Source organism: Onychomys torridus, chromosome 16 (assembly GCF_903995425.1).
Source record: "Onychomys torridus chromosome 16, mOncTor1.1, whole genome shotgun sequence".
Lineage (NCBI taxonomy): Eukaryota > Metazoa > Chordata > Mammalia > Rodentia > Cricetidae > Onychomys > Onychomys torridus.
In genome coordinates this window covers 67,229,712-67,247,216 of record NC_050458.1, presented here as the reverse complement: position 1 = coordinate 67,247,216, position 17,505 = coordinate 67,229,712, and the positions used below count along the sequence as shown (strand labels likewise).

At 42.3% G+C, this 17,505-nt stretch overlaps 1 protein-coding gene across 1 annotated transcript in view; it reads right to left on the bottom strand.

Moving 5' to 3' along the window:
• Window positions 1–579: 579 nt before the first annotated feature.
• Sp1 (Sp1 transcription factor) overlaps window positions 580–17,505 on the bottom strand; it is a 33,039-nt gene continuing 16,113 nt past the window's right edge. The window contains exons 4-6 of the mRNA XM_036208255.1: window positions 15,445–15,613; window positions 6,689–6,888; window positions 580–6,279 (exon numbers count right to left, since the gene is read on the bottom strand). Of these exons, the coding sequence (XP_036064148.1) occupies window positions 5,966–6,279; window positions 6,689–6,888; window positions 15,445–15,613 (683 nt within the window). The 3' untranslated portion in view covers window positions 580–5,965. The remainder of the gene's footprint in view (window positions 6,280–6,688; window positions 6,889–15,444; window positions 15,614–17,505) is intronic.

Below are 17,505 nucleotides of genomic sequence, written 5' to 3'. Positions count from 1 at the left end.
AAAAAAAAAAAAACTCCTGCAAATCGCCCTCTGACCTCTACATGCATTGTGGCAAACATGTGCCCCACCTAACACAAATGCAGGAAAAATATTACAGAAGTTGAGGCAGCCCTATTGCTCATGGTCTTCCAGTCATCTTTTTAGGAGTGCTGGGAATCACACTAAGAGCACCATGCATGGTATGAAAGTACTTTATCATTGAGTTATGAAGCCCAACCATTGTTATCAACCCTCCCACCCCATTTTTGGATTTTTTGAGACAGATTTCCAACCTGGCCTGGAATTCCCTATGTAGACCAGTCTGGCCTCTCAAATTCACACTAACCCAACCTACTCAGCTTTCCCAGTGCTGGGATTATAGGCATGAACTACCAAATCTGGAAGTCTCCCACATTTCTATATAGTCAAAGCACACTGAACTGCTCATGAACCCTCATCTAAGATTGAAGTGTAGAGTAAATGCAATGATTAAAGTGTATGGGAGCACAATTTAGTACAGCTGCAACATTTGTTGGATTCAAAATAGGAAGTTACCATATACTCCCCATTCCCAACCCTCTCAATACACCAGAGACATGATTTATTAAAAAAATTTTAATTGGTTTACAAAGGAGCTACAGACTACATTGAAACTAATCTTTGTACAAAAGGCAGAGAGATTAAGATAGAGATATAGAGAAAAAGATATTGAGATTCCCCAAAACATCCAGGGACAAAGTTAGGGGGAGAGAGATAAGGAAGATACAAAAGGAGCAGGAAGACAAGATATTAACATCGTACATACACAAGAGTGAGGGTAGAGAACAAGGTGAGTGACTGTTTAGAAGTATTTACCCACACAGCCCTGGTGGTAATTGGATTGGAACCCACAACAAACACAGCTTGAGGTTTAAAGGCAACAGTGGTATGGAGACTGGTTATTGCCAGTATTAAGAAAGATAAATCTGTTTTAGGCACCAAATTGGAGCACTACTCCTCTGCCCTGGGATGACAGACTTGGGAGAGGGAAGCAGGCCCTAGGACAGCTGCCTTTGGTTTCCTCAGATCAGCATCAGCATATTCTCTTCAGACTTCATGCCTAGTCTTTAGCTAGGTAAGGACTATTAGGATGTTACTGGGAGAAATGAATCATCAGAAATATGAAGAACTGCCATTATCCACATTTTTTAAAGCGCAGTTACTGGAAAAGCTGGGTAGATAGAATCGAATCAATTCCCTAGTGGAGAAGGCACAGTGTGATTCCTGAAGGCAAGAATTAGGAAAGCACACAACCAAGCAATGTACCAACAACAGTCTTCTCTACCTGAAGCCCCAGCCTAATTTGTCACGCTCAACCCCCATGAGCTGGGACTTAGAGGAGCTGAAGAACAGGTGAGTCCCTGTATTTTCTTAGCCAAGAAAAGGGAGGTTGGGCTGTTAAGGAAGGGGCAGATGAGAAAAAAATACTTCACTTTCTCAGATGTGTGCTGTGGAGAAATCCTTTTGAGTTTGGGAAGTCAGAGCAGAAATGACTCAGGGAAGGAATGGAGCCAAGGACTGCCCCTCCTCTCCCTCCTCAGTCTTCCATCTACAGCACATGAGCCAAGTCTGGAAGAGGGAGTAAGAACTTAAGCTAAAGGCTGCTTAATGTCTTTCTGGGGGATGGTGTTTAGGGAAGGCAGACAAAGAAATGAAACAGGTCAACCTCAAAGCTGGGCCACTCATCCTCCTAGATGAGATCTGTACCCCGGAGCAGAGCCAAGAGAGGAACTAAAGAGAACAGTCTTCTCCACCAAAGTAATAACCTGCCCATGTTTTATCAGCAGCTTTCAAAGCACTGTTTTCCGGGATTGGAAAAGTGCCATACCCTCCTCTCCCCAAGGCAACTGCTGCTACCGTTATCCTTGTAAGTTATTGGCTCTTCTAAGAGAAATCGAAACTCTGAGATTTCAAACATTTCTCCTTTCAACCCCAAGAGGCTACCCAACTTTGTATTGGGAAAGCAAAACCAGGCAAAGGCCCTCGACTGAGGCAGCTATCCTCTTTCCTTGGTACCTGATCTCTAAACCAATTCTGATCTGATCCCAAGGTCTAAAAGGAATTAGGGCACTTAAAACTGAATGAAAACTTGAATCATGTAGCACCAGGGCTCCCTCAAAGTATAACAGAGGCCTGATTAGCACCCCCAAAGAACCCCTCAAAAAGTAGCCAAATTTATTGCGGCCTAACAAAGATCTGCAGCTTCCAGTATTCACATAATGTGAAGTATTAACAATACAAAATATATCCTGAAAGTCAAACACCTGCAGTTCATAGTGCTTCCTCAGATTTGTTAAAAAAATACAACGCTTAGTTTTCTATATAGGATATACAAAAGCAAAAAATATATATGTATATAGTAGAAATAAATCAGCCATAGTAATTTACAGCTTTAGTCTCCAACCCTCCCCAAATTATAACACCTTCACCCCATACTTCAGTCTATACTTTCTGTGATTAAAGGTTCTATTTATTCTGAAACCAGACAGAGAAATATCCATTATATTGCATTTTGAATAGCACCCCCAAAAAGAGTGCCTGCTAGGAGGTCCCCAAAGCAAGATGGTAGGTTGGTCCTTTCTAGGAAAAATATTATGCAGATGAATATGAATGGGCAACCCAAAACAAGGGGATAAATACTTTACTATTACTATTTCGGCTGGGCATGGTGGCGCACATCTGTAACCCCAGCACTTGAAAGGCAGAGGTGGGTAGATCTCAGAATCCAAGGTCAGCCTGGAGTTCTAAGTCCAGACCAGCCAAGGTTATACAGACCTAACAAGATTACTACAGATGTGGTCACCCACCACCCTGCAAGGTATAGTCATTTTAAAAAAATAAGGAAAAGATCATGAAGACTGGACATGGTGGCATGTACCTGTAATCCCAGCACTAAGGAGGCAGAAAAATTATCCAAAATTCAAGGCCAGTCTAAGTTACACAGTGAGTTCCAGGCTAGCCTGAGCTACAGAATAAAACCCTGTCTCAAAAAAAGAAAACAGATAAAAAAAATTCCAAACCAAACAACAAAAAGGTAATGAAAAGAACTTCTGGAAAAAAAATATTTCAGAATCAATACGTAGGTCAATTATGTTAAATTCTGATGGCCACAAAGTTTGGGGAAAGGTAATTTTTCAGAAATGAGACCTTGACTGGAGGATTGTAGCCTCATGACTATCTGTGAAGAAGGCCAAGTGGCTCCTAGACAGGAAGACAGAAGCAGAAACTGCTTCCATCTGAGGGTCAAATAAGACACTGGAGAAGGAAATAGGAAAAGCAGAAAGAATCTGATGTAAAATTAATTCATGGTAATGTTAATGAAGTAGATGTTGAGGGTAAATCATCAGCTTTTCACCCAAGAGAGAAAACACCAAATAACTTATCTAAAGGCTTATAGTCCTTGGCATCATTATGTCAGCTTGTATCTAATCGCCTCATACTGAAGAAGATTCTATTCCTTGAAATGATCTAGCAAAATACTGCACATTCCAGTGAGTTATGCTGCCCCTTCCTCCAGAGATGCCATAGTACATGATTATAGACATAAAGTAACAATGTTTGAGTTCTGCTTTTCTGTGAGAATAAAAGGTGTCATGGTGACTGAGGACGGATAACTTTTACTTCAACATTAATTCGTGATCTGGGGAAAATCCCTGGAAATATTTCCTGAGTCTTGATAACAGTATTAAGTCAGCACAGAAAGGACCAAATGGAATAGACTAATGTTAAAGAATTAAAGGCTCTTGTATTTCAGACTAATACCACCACAAACTTACCAAGAATCTAGTTTAGATGGAATTTACATAAAATGTATAATAGTATAATCTATTTGTAGCCAAGATAAAGAAAGTTTAGAACAAGGACTCCACTATAGATTTGGATGTTGATTTCATTTTCAAACACAAAAATAGTTTCTTTAGAAAGTGCACTAGGATATCCCCCCACCCCATTCATAATTGTAACTGATTTAGCATAAGCAGAGAACTGACCTCAGGAACATACCCAAGTTTTATAACCAATTTCTAGGTAACAGGCCTGAAAGGCATTTTAATCTGAATTTATTTTCCAACAATTTCAAATATAAGCTCTCATCTGCACGTAGATATATACAGGCACAAACACCCATTCACACGCACAGTCATACACAAACAGTTTACTTTCTCTATCAGATCAGGGTAATTTTTTATTGCAGAACTCTTTAAATATTGGCTAACAGAAAACCTATCCCCAACCTAATAGATTACACACATACACACAATCACTTCCATACTTCCTCACAGTGAAAAGCTCTCTGACAAGATACCAGAAGGTCAAGAGAGACAATGCTTTAATGGCTGGGCCTCGAGGACAATTCTGGTTGCATTTAAGTCTCAGTGTCAAATGCACTGAGTTTCCCTGCCGATATAATTTTTGGATCAGTCTCTTCTGGAATCGGGCCATAGAAAAAGCAGGATAATTTCTCCCAATCTCTCCTATAATCCACAGTGGTAAGACAAGATTTCTTTTTGTTCTGGGCTATCATCCCCATGATTGTGTGCTTCCTTTTCCCTCAGGAACCACCCAAGTACATACAAGGAAGAGTTCAGGGGAAATGTTTTTTAAAGAACTACTCTTTTGCCACTGGCACAAGTTTTGCATTCTACAGAATGAAAAGTCAGAACAGATTCACTGGCTGATGCTCCTTAACATTAAAACATTAACAGAAAAGAACTACAGAAATAAATGTTCAAAAGAGGAAGTGTACTTCCTTTCAGTGTGTGAACTCAGAAGCCCATACATTGAGGCTTAAAGCTATTTGGAAGACGACGATACTGAAATCCAAATAATTCCACTACCCGAAACTATGAGTTATTTCCTTTTCTGAGAACATCTTTTCCAACTGAAAGCTGCTGCCTACTATTTGACCATTTTTTGACAGTTTATATACAACAATCCCAGATTATCTCCCTCAAAGTGTCTCTTATCCAATTCCACAGAGACTTCTCTGACTCCTGATGTTCAGATCTACTAGCAGAGGGAGTTGATGTTGACTCTCCAGCACTGAGAGGTGCCTGCGTCAGTAGTAATTTGAAACTCCCTCCACAGCTACTTCAAGCATCAGACTGCACTTCAGGCTTTTCCATTCTGCTGTTGAAACTAAGCTCTTTAAAATATTGACCAAAGTGCCTAATCCAGGGATCACTGTCAAAAACAACACAGGAAGTGATCATGTGAGAGAAGGGGAGAAAAAAAAAAGAGTCAGGAAAGGAGCACAAGGAGCTGATCCCAAATAAAACAAAATTAAGAAAGAAGACACATTATATATGTATATATGAACTAAAAGCAGAGCATATCAATGCTTACTCTGGTGGGATGCCAGGACAACATTTATAGAAAAGCTTGATGTGTCATGATAAGGCTCAGCCATTGAGAAATAAGGCAATATTTAAAAAAAAAAAAAAAAATGACCAAGGTATTTTTGGTCACAGAATGGTCTTTTTCCTCCTCCCAGCCAACCCCTGTGAAAGCATCTCTATATATTTTTATATATATATATATAATATAGAATCTGTTTTTGTTAAAAAGTATTTCAATGATCATATATATTTATCAAGGCATGATGGCTTTGGGGATAGGGTGGGGATCCATCATGGGAGAGCTCAGAGGGGAAACGCAGGAAGGGGAAGCTGGGTAAGAAGTATAAGAAGAACCTGGGATGAAATAAATGCTTATCAAAGAGTGGCACCAACAGAATTTTCACTAATATTTTCCATTTTCAAGGAGTCACCAGTGACAGATGGGTGCCACAATCCCATCTCTTCTCTTGTACCCTCCCCCAATTCTTCCCACCACCAAGACATCAATGCCTCATGGCTCTCTCCTCCACATGTCTCTTGGACCCATGCTATCTTGCATCCCAGGCTTGGTGAGTATTGGCCCATATGTCTCTGGCCCTAGGTGTCTAATCTCAGAAACCATTGCCACTGATATTAATGGACTGTAGCTCTGTCACCTGCATGACGTTGATGCCACTGTTGGCAAGACGGGCAATACCCTCTGGACAGATGGCCTCCATGGCTACCATATTGGTGGTAATAAGGGCTGAAGGAGTGGCAGTGCCACTGCCTTCTGAACCTGCCCCACTGTCCAGGGGCAAAGTGCCCACACTCAGGGCGACCCCTGGGCCTCCCTTTTTGTTCTGGTGGGTCTTGATATGCTTTGACAGGTGATCACTCCTCATGAAACGCTTAGGGCACTCAGGGCAGGCAAATTTCTTCTCACCTAGATAAAAAGCAAAAGATAACTTAACCCAAAAGCAGTCAGAACAAAGATGGCATTGATACATGTCCTTCAAAATCTCACTTAAGGGGGTCTGGAGAGATGGCTCAGTGGTTAAGAGCACAGGCTGCTCTTCCAGAGGTCCTGAGTTTAATTTCTAGCACCTATATGATGGCTCACAACCATCTGAAATGAGATCTGGTGCCCTCTTCTGTCATGCAGGCAGAACACTGTATACATAATAAACAGATAAATCTTTTTAAAAATCCCAGTTAAAATGGAGCTTCTTCTTAAAACCTCTCAGATTAATCCAAATGCTCTTTGAGACACACTCAGCTTCACATGTAAATTGTTCAGGATTTGCATTTACTTCATAGGCATATCCTGTCTTCTCTTTTTGTCTATTACTCACCTGTATGTGTACGTTTGTGTCTCTGAAGCTCATCTGAACGTGTGAAGCGCTTCCCACAGTATGACCAGTTACACATAAACGGCCTCTCCCCTGTATGCCAGCGCAAGTGTGCACGGAGATGTGAGGTCTTGCCATATACTTTGCCACATCCTTGGATGTGACAAATGTGCTGTTTCTTTTTACCAGGATCTCCAGAGCCTCTAAGAATGAGAACATAATGATTAATCACCCTGGAGTCAGAAATTAAGGAACCAAGAAGCGTCAGCAGCATTACCTAACCCATTTTTTGTTTGATTTGGATACAGGGTCTCTATGTAGCTCAGGCTGTCCTGGAACTCCATTAAGTTGTCCAGGCTGCCTGTAAACTCACAAATTCACCTGCCTCTGCTTGCTGAGTGCTGGGACTAAATATGAGTGCCACCTACCTTTAATCCTAACACTTGGGAGGCAGAAGAAGGTACAGTTCTGTGAGTTCGAGGCCAGCCTAGTCTACAGAGTGAGTTCCAGGATAGGCTCCAAAGCTACACAGAGAAGCTCTGTCTTGAAAAAATGAAAAAACAAAAAACAAAAAAGTGTGTGCGCCACCACACCTGTCACAAGATTTACTTTTTTTTTTTTTTTAGCTGAGGATGGAACCCAGGGCCTTCTACCACTGAGCTAAATCCCCAACCCCAAGATTTACTTTAAAAAAAAATTTTTTTTAATATTTATTTATTTTATGGGCATTTTGTCTGCACATATGTATGTGTACTACAGCATGCCTGGTACCCAAGGAGGTCAGAAGAGAATGTGAGATCTCCTGGAACTGGAGTTATAGATGGTTGTGAGCTACCATGTGGTTGCTGGGAACTGAAACCAATCCTCTGGAAGAATAGCCAGTTCTCTTAGCCAATGGAACATTGCTCTAGACCCTGTAGTTTTCTATTTTTTGGTATTTTTTTTTTAAAGATTTATTTATTATGTATACAGCATGTATGACTACAGGCCAGAAGAGGGCACCAGATCTCATTACAGGTGGTTGTGAGCCACCATGTGGTTGCTGGGAATTGAACTCAGGACCTCTGCGAGAACAACCAGTGCTCTTAACCTCTGAGCCATCTCTCCAGCCTGCTTTTTGGGATGTTTGTTTGTTTTAGACAGGGTTTCTCTGTGGAGCCCTGGCTATCCTGGGACTTAGTGAGGTCTCTGCCTCGAGTGCTAGGATTAAAGGTGTGCACTACCACATCCAGCTTGTGCTTCTGCTTCTTTTTTTTTTTTTGGTTTTTCGAGATAGGGTTTCTCTGTGTAGTTTTGGTGCCTGTCCTGGATCTCGCTCTGTAGACCAGGCTGGCCTCGAACTCACAGAGATCCACCTGGCTCTGCCTTCGAGTGCTAGGATTAAAGGCATGCGCCACCACTGCCAGGCTTAAACATCTATTTCCATTGGGAGCTGGAGAGATGGTCCAGTGGTGCTTTTGCTCTTCTAGAGAACTGAAGTTTGACTCCTAGACGCTGCACCAGGGAGCTCACACCTCCAGATTCAGAGAATCTAAAGCCTTCTTCTGGCCTATCAGCTACAGGCATACACACAAATAAACCTTTTAAAAAAGAAGGGAAATATTTGTTTGTGTGTGGGTGTGTACATGTGAGTACAGGTGACTGAAGAAGCCAGAGGCATCAGATCCCTGTCGCTGGAGTCACACGCAGTTATGAGCTACCTGATGTGGGTGCCAGGAACTGAACTCAGGTAGCAAGTTCTTAACTACTGCCATCTCTGCAGCCTCCTATTTCTGTGGGTTTTTGTTTTGTTTGTTTTTTGAAAATATCTTATGTAACACAGGCTGTCTTTGAAATCTTGATTGAGCAGGCTAGGCAAGCTCTTTTTATTATTATTTTATTCTATGTTCATTAGTGTCTTGCCATGGGTTTCAGGTCCCCTGGAACTGGAGTTACAGAGAGTTGTGAGCTGCCATATGGTTGCTGGGAATTGAACCTGGGACTTCTGGAAGAGCAGTCAGTGCTCTTAACCACCGAGCCATCTTTCCAGCCCAGGATCTCTTATACTAAGTTATAATCTGCATCTCCAACCCTGTACACACTTTTGGGGTGTGTGTGTGTGGAAAAGAGCTTTGAGGCTGGGTCTCCTATAGCTCAGGCTGGCCTCAAACTTATATATAGATAGCCAAGACTAACTTTGAGCTTCTGGTCTTCCTTTTTCTACCCTACAAGCACGAGAATTACATAGGTATGAGCCACCACCACACTTGGCATCAGGGATAAATCTTAAGAAATTCTTAGCTTCCAAATCCAACCCAACTTATAGATTACCTTCCTCAGAGATGTTTTAAAAAATGGGGTCTAGGGGTTGGGGATTTAGCTCAATGGTAGAGCGCTTGCCCTGGGTTCGGTCCTCAGCTCAAAAAAAGGGGGGGGGGGGCGGGGGGACTAGCCAGGCAGTGGTGGTACATGCCTTTAATCCCAGCACTGGGGAGGCAGAGACAGGAGTGTATCTTTGTGAGTTCGAGGATAGCCTGGGCTAGAGAGTGAGTTCCAGGAAAGGCGAAAAGCTACATAGAGAAACCCTGTCTCGAAGGAGGGGGAAAAATAAATTTAGGGGACTAGCCAGTTGTGGTGGTGCAATTCTAGGCTAGCCTAGTCAACACAGTAAGTTGCAGTACAGGCAGGGCTACATGGAGAAACCCTGCCCTACTCCTCTAAAAGGGTGAGGGGTACTAAGGACTTGAACTCAGGTCCTCTTATTTTCATAGCAAGTACTCTTACCCACTGAGCTGCCTACCAAGCATAGTATCATAAATTTAACGGAGAAAGGAGAATGGGTTGGATAAAACTTACAAGAAGTGAAAACACACAGGTGCAATAGTACATGTTTGTGATCCTAGCTATATGGGCGGCTAAAGGAGGACACTTCAGCCCAGACCAGGTAACACAGCAAGATCCTGTCTGTCTTCAAGTCTCAAAATTATGCTGGCCAAGTTCTACAATGTCTTTGCTAAGCCAAGTTTGTTTTATGTTTGATCCATTTGTAGGCACCAAGAAGAGTTCTAAGAGGGAAATTTTGGGGGTCTTAAGAACACATAAATCAGAGAACTTTCTGCAAAACTACAAGTTAGGCTGGGAACTATGGTGATCAAGAGGTAGAGGAAGGTGGAACTCAGTGTGTTTGAATCCAGCCCAGTACATATTGAGTTCCAGGCCACCCAAAGTTACAGTGAGATCTTCTTTCAACACCACCAAAAACCGCTACAAGTCAGCCAGATGTGGTAATGCATACCTGGAATTCCAGTACTCAAGAGCAAAGGCATAAAGAACAGGCTCAAATTTGAAGCCAGACTGAATTACATAGTTCCAGACCAGTCAGGGATACAGAGCAAAATACTATGTCAAAAAACAAGCAAACCAACAACGCCAAAAAATACCTGCTCTGCTGTTTTTCCCGGAACACAGGCTGTGCTACAGAAAACAAGTTATTTTGTTTTGGTGCTTTGTGTGTATGTGCTGATTTTAATGGGATAAAACTTGTTTGTTTAAGGCAGTCTCACACTGGTACCCAAGCTAGCCTGGAACTCTCAGTAATGTTCCTATCCCAGTCTCCTGAATGCTGAGATTATAAGCATGAGCCACTTTGGGACAAAACTTCCAAGAGATCTTTCAAAGGGACTTGTAAAGACTAAATGACTCTCTAGATACAGTGACTACAAGGAAAAGAGTAAGAATTGGAGAATTGTTAAAGGCTAGTAACAGCTGCTAGTAAGAGAAAGCTACTCAGGGGCTGGAGAGATGCCTCAGTTCAATTCCCAGCAACCACATGGTGGCTCACAACCCTCTGTAATGAGATCTGGTGCCCTCTTCTGGCCTGCAGGCAAACACGCAGCCAGCCAGAACACTGCATACATAATAAACAAACAAACAAACAAATAAATAAATAAATGCATATGTATGTATATTTGTATTTTTTTTGGGGGGGGGGAGGAAAAAGTTATTCAGGAGGCAACTAGATAGCTCAGCAGGTAAAGGTACTTGCCAGGAAGACTGACATTAAACTTAATCCCCCTATAACTCCTCCTTCAAGTGATCCCCCAACTTTTTACATGTGTACCATGGTACACAGCTTCCCAACTAAGTACATTCATTTTTTCAGGGAATCAGATGCCCTTTCCTGGGTTCCAGAGGTAGTACCTGCATGCACATGGCACACATGCATACAGCAAGAAACACTCGTATACACAAAATAAAAATGAATAAATCTTCTTTTTTAATAAATCATTTTTTATTTATTAACTATACAGTGTTCTGCCTGCATATATGTCTGCACGCCAGAAGAGGGCACCAGATCTTATTATAGATGGTTGCAAGCTATCTATCATGTGGTTGCCGGGAATTGAACTAAGGAACTCTAGAAGAGTAACCAGTTCTCTTAACCTCTGAGCCATTTCTCCAGCCCGTGAGTAAATCTTTAAGAAAAAAAATTTAAATAAAAAAAAAATCTAGTGGGAAAATATTACATCTTGAGTAAGAGACAGGTGGTGGGGTGCACACCTTTAATCCCAGTACTTGGGAGGCAGAGGCAAGAGGCAGGCAAATCTCTGAGTTCAAGACCAGTCTGGTGAATTCCAGAACAGCCAAGGCTACACACACACACACACACACAAAAAAAAAAAAAAAAACCCGAGAGAAGAAACAAACAAACAAACAAACAAACAAACCCCAGCCAGGCAGTGGTGGTGCACACCTGTAATCCCAGCACTCGGGAGGCAGAGAGAGTCAGGTGGATCTCTGTGAGTTTGAGGCCAGCCTGAGTTCCAGAACAGCCTCCAAAGCTACAGAGAAACCCTGTCTCAAAAAACCAAAACCCACCTAGAATAAGTATATTTCTCTTTTTGAGTGATAGCAGAACTGTGAAAACATGTAATTTTCCTAAAGCTACAGTTAAAAAAAAAAAAAAATTACAAGACGTGGATTTCTCTTTTTTTTTTTTTTTTGAGCTGAGGATCAAACCCAGGGCCTTGCACTTGCTAGGCAAGCACTCTACCACTGAACTAAATCCCCAACCCGAGTTTCTATTCATTGCTGTTTTGCAAGCAATTTTTTTTGTTGTTGTTGTTCTTTGTTTTCAAGACAGGGTTTTCTGTGTTATCCTGGCTGTCCTAGAACTTGGATCTGTAGACTAGGCTGAACTCCAATTCACAGAGATCCACCTGCCTCTGCCAACTGAGTGCTGGAATTAAGATGTGAACCACCACCTCCCAGCTACAAGCAATCTTATAAAAATCATCACAACAGAGATTTGGTGGTATTCATTAGGCTAGCTAGCTCCATCTGACTTCCATTTCTCTTTGCCAAAGAGGAACAGATTACATCCCTAAATCTATATACACATTTTATGTTTGGTTTTGGGTTTTTTGTTGTTTTGGGTTGTTTTGTTTTGTTTTGTTTTTGAGATAGGATCCCAACGTGTAATCTCCGGCTAAACCAGAACTCACTATACACTCACTATACAGACCAGGCATGCCTTTAACTCATAAAGTTCCACCCACTTCTTGAATTAAAGGCTTGTGCCTCTATTCCTAGCTAGCCTGAAATCTTTTTCTAAGATTTATTTATTTATTTAGTGTATGGATTTTTTGCTTATATGAATGTTTGTGTCCAAAGAGGCTGGAAGAGGATTCCAGATCCTATGGAACTAGAGTTACAGATGGCTATGAACTGCCACTCTGGTCCTCTTAACCAAGTGTTCTTAACCACTGCTGGTTTCAGGGAAGAGTGGGAGTGTTATGATTCCTGGGAATATTGCTACACAATAGCACTCAGGAGATGGGGTCAGATGTTGTAAAGGGCTAATATAGTACATCTGAGTAGGTCATACTATGCAGCTCTTATTTCTAGCTCTGATTTCTTATTGACTCTGAATGCTAGGCAACTGTTCTACCACTGAGTTAATCTCCAGCTTGTGAGTTTATTTGCTTACCTATTTTTGAGATAAAGTCTCACTGTGTAGCCCAACTTACTCTGGAACTTACTATGTAGACTAGGCAGGCCTCAAACTTAGGGTTATCCTCTTTAGTGATGGGGATTATAAATATGCACCATCATGCCTGGCTCCACGAGATTTTTGTTTGTTTTTTGAGACAGTCTCTTTTATTTAGTTCATGCTGGTCTTGAACTGGCTTTTAGAGTAGACCAGCCTCAAATTTGCAATTTTCTACCTATACCTTGCCAGTGTGATGGTAGCAGGTAACAAACCTGGCTTCACTGACTCTCTTACATACTTTTTTGAAATGCAAGTGCTGCACTTTACTAGCCCTTGTTTGCAGCTGGAATGTTTCTCGGTCCCACCTGGCACCCCTGTGGAAACTTCAACTGAGCAACAGTGGCGCACGCCTTTAATCCCACCACTTGGGAGGCAGCGCCAGGTAAATCTCCATGAGTTCAAGGCCAGCCTGGTCTACAGAGCGAGATCCAGGACAGGTACCAAAATTACACAGAGAAACCCTGCCTCAAAAAACCAAATATAAGGGTTGGGGATTTAGCTCAGTGGTAGAGCACTTGCCTAGCAAGCGCAAGGCCCTGGGTTCGATTCTCAGCTCAAAAAAAAAAAAAAAAAAAAAAAAAAAATCATTCAGAAGCATATATTAATTATAACTGCTCAGCCATTTGCTCAGGCTTATTACTGACCAGCTCTTACAGTTAAATTAATCCATAATTTTTGTCTACGTTTAGCCACGTGGCTTGGTACCTTTTCTCAGTTCTGCCTTGTCATCTTGCTTCCACTGTGTCTGGCTGGCGACTCCTGACTCTGCCCTTCTTCTTCCCAGCCTTCTCTTCTATTTGCCCCACCTGTACTTCCTACCTGGCTACTGGCCAATTGGCATGTTATTAACAAGAGCTTTTATTTGTACAAGAGCATTATCCCACAGCACTTACTCTCTTTTTATTTATTTTTATGTACAAGAACAAGTTCCAGGAGAGCCAAAACTACATAGAGAAATCCTATCTCAAAAAAAAAAAATCAGACAAAAAAAAAAAAAAAACCTAAGCCATTATTCCAGGCCATTTTTTTTTTTTTTTTTTAATTTTCAAGACAGGGTTTCTCTGTGTAGCTTTGCGCCTTTCCCAGAACTCACTCTGTAGACCAAGCTGGCCTCAAACTCACAGAGATCTGCCTGCCTCTGCCTCCCGAGTGCTGGGATTAAAGGTGTGTGCCACCACCACTGGCTAGAGAAACTCTGTCTTTAAAAAAAAAAAAGAGATCTCTATGAGGTAGAATAGTCTCATAAAACTCACCCTATAGATTAGACTGGCCTTAAATTTAGAGATTGCCCTGCCTCTGTCTCCAAGTGCTGAGATGAAAGGCATAAACCAGCACACCTGGCCAGAGAACCAGATGGGGTTAAAACATTATTTCTCAGGGAAGCTCCACAAAACAGAGGATGAACTACTCAAAAGTTTCAGAAAGCCCCTGAAACTGATCACACTCACAAGGCCCTTTCCAAGAGTAAAAGGTACTGCTGAGAGTTACTCTCAGACAAGCCAAGCTGCAAAAGAGAAGACTCTCATGAGCCCAGCGATCTGCCTTGAAGGGGCTTAGACCAACTGTTCTGCATGGAAGGGGTACACATCATCCACTGGGCGGCCTGCATGCTGTGCAGTGTGCTCCAGATCTCCAGCTTTTCTAAGCTGTCATGCACGCTGGGTAGGTAGGCTTTGGGGATACAGCTGCCTTTGGGTCACTCCTGCTCCTTCTCTGTAAGTTACTCCTTGCCCCATATTCCTTTAACTAATAACCCCAATAAAACTCCCTGGTTTACCCAGTTGGGTTTCGTTGGTACTATACTTAGTTCTGTCATGAGATCCTTGTTAGGTACAAATGGCTAACTGTGGTGCCTATTAGCACACCAAAACACAGGCTGGCCCCCAGGCTCTCTAAACATAGCAAATACCTGTTACAGAGTTCATCCTGGCTCTTCTCAACCCACCCCTACCCTACACTTCTCCAGATCAGAGGCTTTCCTCATCAAGCTTCTTATTTCCATACAGCCTTGCCATTTCCAACAGACACTCTCTTGCCTCTCACTTTTCATCTTCCCCTCTTTGTCTTCCTCGCTCACTCTCTTCACCCTTCTCTCTCCTCTCATGGCTGGGTCCAATCTGCTGGCCATGTTTACTCTACTTCTTTCTCTCCCTGCTCTGGACTCTGGTTGCACTCTCCTTTACATCTACAATAAAAACCTTCCCCTCAACCATACCTTGCAGTGGTCATGTCCTCACTTAATACATCTGGTGTCAAAACCCTCACTTTATATACTCTCTACACATTCTGGGGTTAAGTAGGTATGTAAATGTGTTGCATCTCCCCAGGAAGAGTGTGTCACACAACTTTTATGCAGTGCTGGGATTCAAACTCGGGACTCCATAAATGCTAAATAAACCCTTTACCAATTGAGCTATATACCCAGGCCTTCCTATGATTGTTTTGATTTTGTTGTTGTTGTTGTTTCATAAACGGTGTTTCTCTGTTTAAAGCGCTGGGTTGTCCCAGAACTCACTTTGTAGACTAGACCTGCCTCTGCCTTCCGAGTGCTAGAACTAAAGGCGTGTACCACCATGCCTGGCTCCCTCCTATGTCTTAAAGAATAAAATTATAGCCTTTTCCTCTTACTTCTAAGTCCATTTTTCACTTATTTATATTTAAAAAAAAAAACAAAAACAAAAACAAAAAAAAAAAAAACCAAGTTCTATATTCAAGAAAATGAACTCACCTTCCTTCACTGTCTTTACAGTAGGGGCATGTACATGCTTCCCGCCGAGTCCGCCGACCAGCCTGGGGTTGGGGATCAGGGCTGTTCTCTCCTTCTTCTCCACCTGCTGTCTCATCATGCATCCCATCACCACCAGATCCATGCAGGCCAAGCTGAGCTCCATGATCACCTAAAATAAAAAGAAAAGGAGAATGGTGGCAGTGAGTAGGACAGAGTAGCTCTAGAAACCTCAATGAAGCTGGACAGTGGTTGCATATTCCTTTAATCCCAGCACTTGGGAGGCAGAGGCAGGTGGATCTCTGTGAGTTCGAGGACAGCCTGGGCTACAGAGTGAGATCCAGGACATCTAGGGCTGTTAAAACAGAGAATCCCTGTCTTGAAAGAAAAAAAGAAGAAGACAACTCGGGCTGGAGAGATGGCTCAGAGGTTAAGAGCACGGACTGCTCTTCTAGAGGTCCTGAGTTCAATTCCCAGCAACCACATGGTGGCTCACGACCATCTGTAATAAGGTCTGGTGCCCTCTTCTGGTCATACATGCTGTATACATAATAAAATAAACAAATCTTAAAAAAAAAGAAAACTCACTGACACATCACATTCACAGTACCCAACCCTTTTTTTTTTTTTTTTAAGCTGAGGATCGAACCCAGGGCCTTGCACTTGCTAGGCAAGCACTCTACCACTAAGCTAAATCCCCACCCCCTGTACCAACTTTTAACTACAGCTCTTTATTCCATGAGTGGTGTATGTAGTGGGCTTGTCCAGTCAGAGGACAACCTTTAGAAATCAGTTCTCTTCCACCACATGGGTTCCAGGAATTAATCTCAGGCTATCAGCCTTGGCAGCGAGTGCCTTTACATACAACGCCATCTCACTAGCTCAGGTAACAAGATTTCTTCAAGATCTCTTTAATTCTGACATAAGGTCTTGCTGTATTTACCCAGGTTGGCCTTGAACTCCTAGGCTCAAGCAATCTTCTGACTCAACCTCTCAAATAAGTACCTGAGGGACTCCCAAAGGACTACAGGTTTAAGTTTACACAGTAGTTCCAAGTTAACCTTGGCTAAAGAGTAAGACTATCTCAAATACAAAGGCTAACATGACATCACCATCATATTGGAATTTGTGCCCTACCCCCTTTAATAATGGTTTTAGAAAAGAACAGTTTAATCTTAAAACATAGTACTAGTTATGGCAATGAGTTAAATTAAAGATTGGCCTTCCTGTGATGAAAATAACTAGGAAACCAGAGGCACAGTTTAATGACAGTCTTGGGCAAACCCAGTTGTTGCCTCTAGCATCAATTTCTGAAACAACTATAAATGTTAGATCTCTTCAGTTTCTTCAAAGTAAAGAAGTGTGGCTAAAGCCATGACCTTCCAAGAAGATCACAAAGAGTCAAAACCTTGGGAATTACTAAAGCACGATGAAATTAAAATGTCAGTACCTAAAACAAAACAAATCACCATTCTAGGGACTAAGGGCCTCTACGCAGCAGACAAGCGTCCTACCAGTCCAAAGATTCTTCTTGGGCTTCCATTGTCCAGTCCGTCATCTTGTTGTGATGAGAACCAACTTGGGAAGCAAAATGTTTATTTCATATTACAACTCTCCAGTCATACTCCATCATGAGGGAAATCAGGGCAGGAACTTGAGGCAAGAATCAAGGGGCAGAATTGGCTTAATCTCCAAGGCTTGCTTATCCTGGTTTCTTTTTCTTTTTCTTTTTTTGGTTTTTCAAGTCAGGATTTCTCTGTAGCTTTGGAGGCTGTCCTAGAACTCACTTTGTAGACCAGGCTGGCCTCGAACTCACAGAGATCCACCTGTCTCTGCCTCCCGAGTGCTGGGATTAAAGGCGTGCACCACCACTACATCGGTGAATGCCTTTAATCCCAGCACTTTGGAGGCAGAGGCAGGCGAATCTCTGAGCTTTTCACCTAGTCTACAAATCGAGTTCCAAGACAGCCAGGACTAGAGAGAGAAACCTGGACTCAAAAAAAGATAAAGGGGTTGGGGATTTAGCTCAGTGGTAGAGCGCTTGCCTAGGAGACGTGAAAGGCC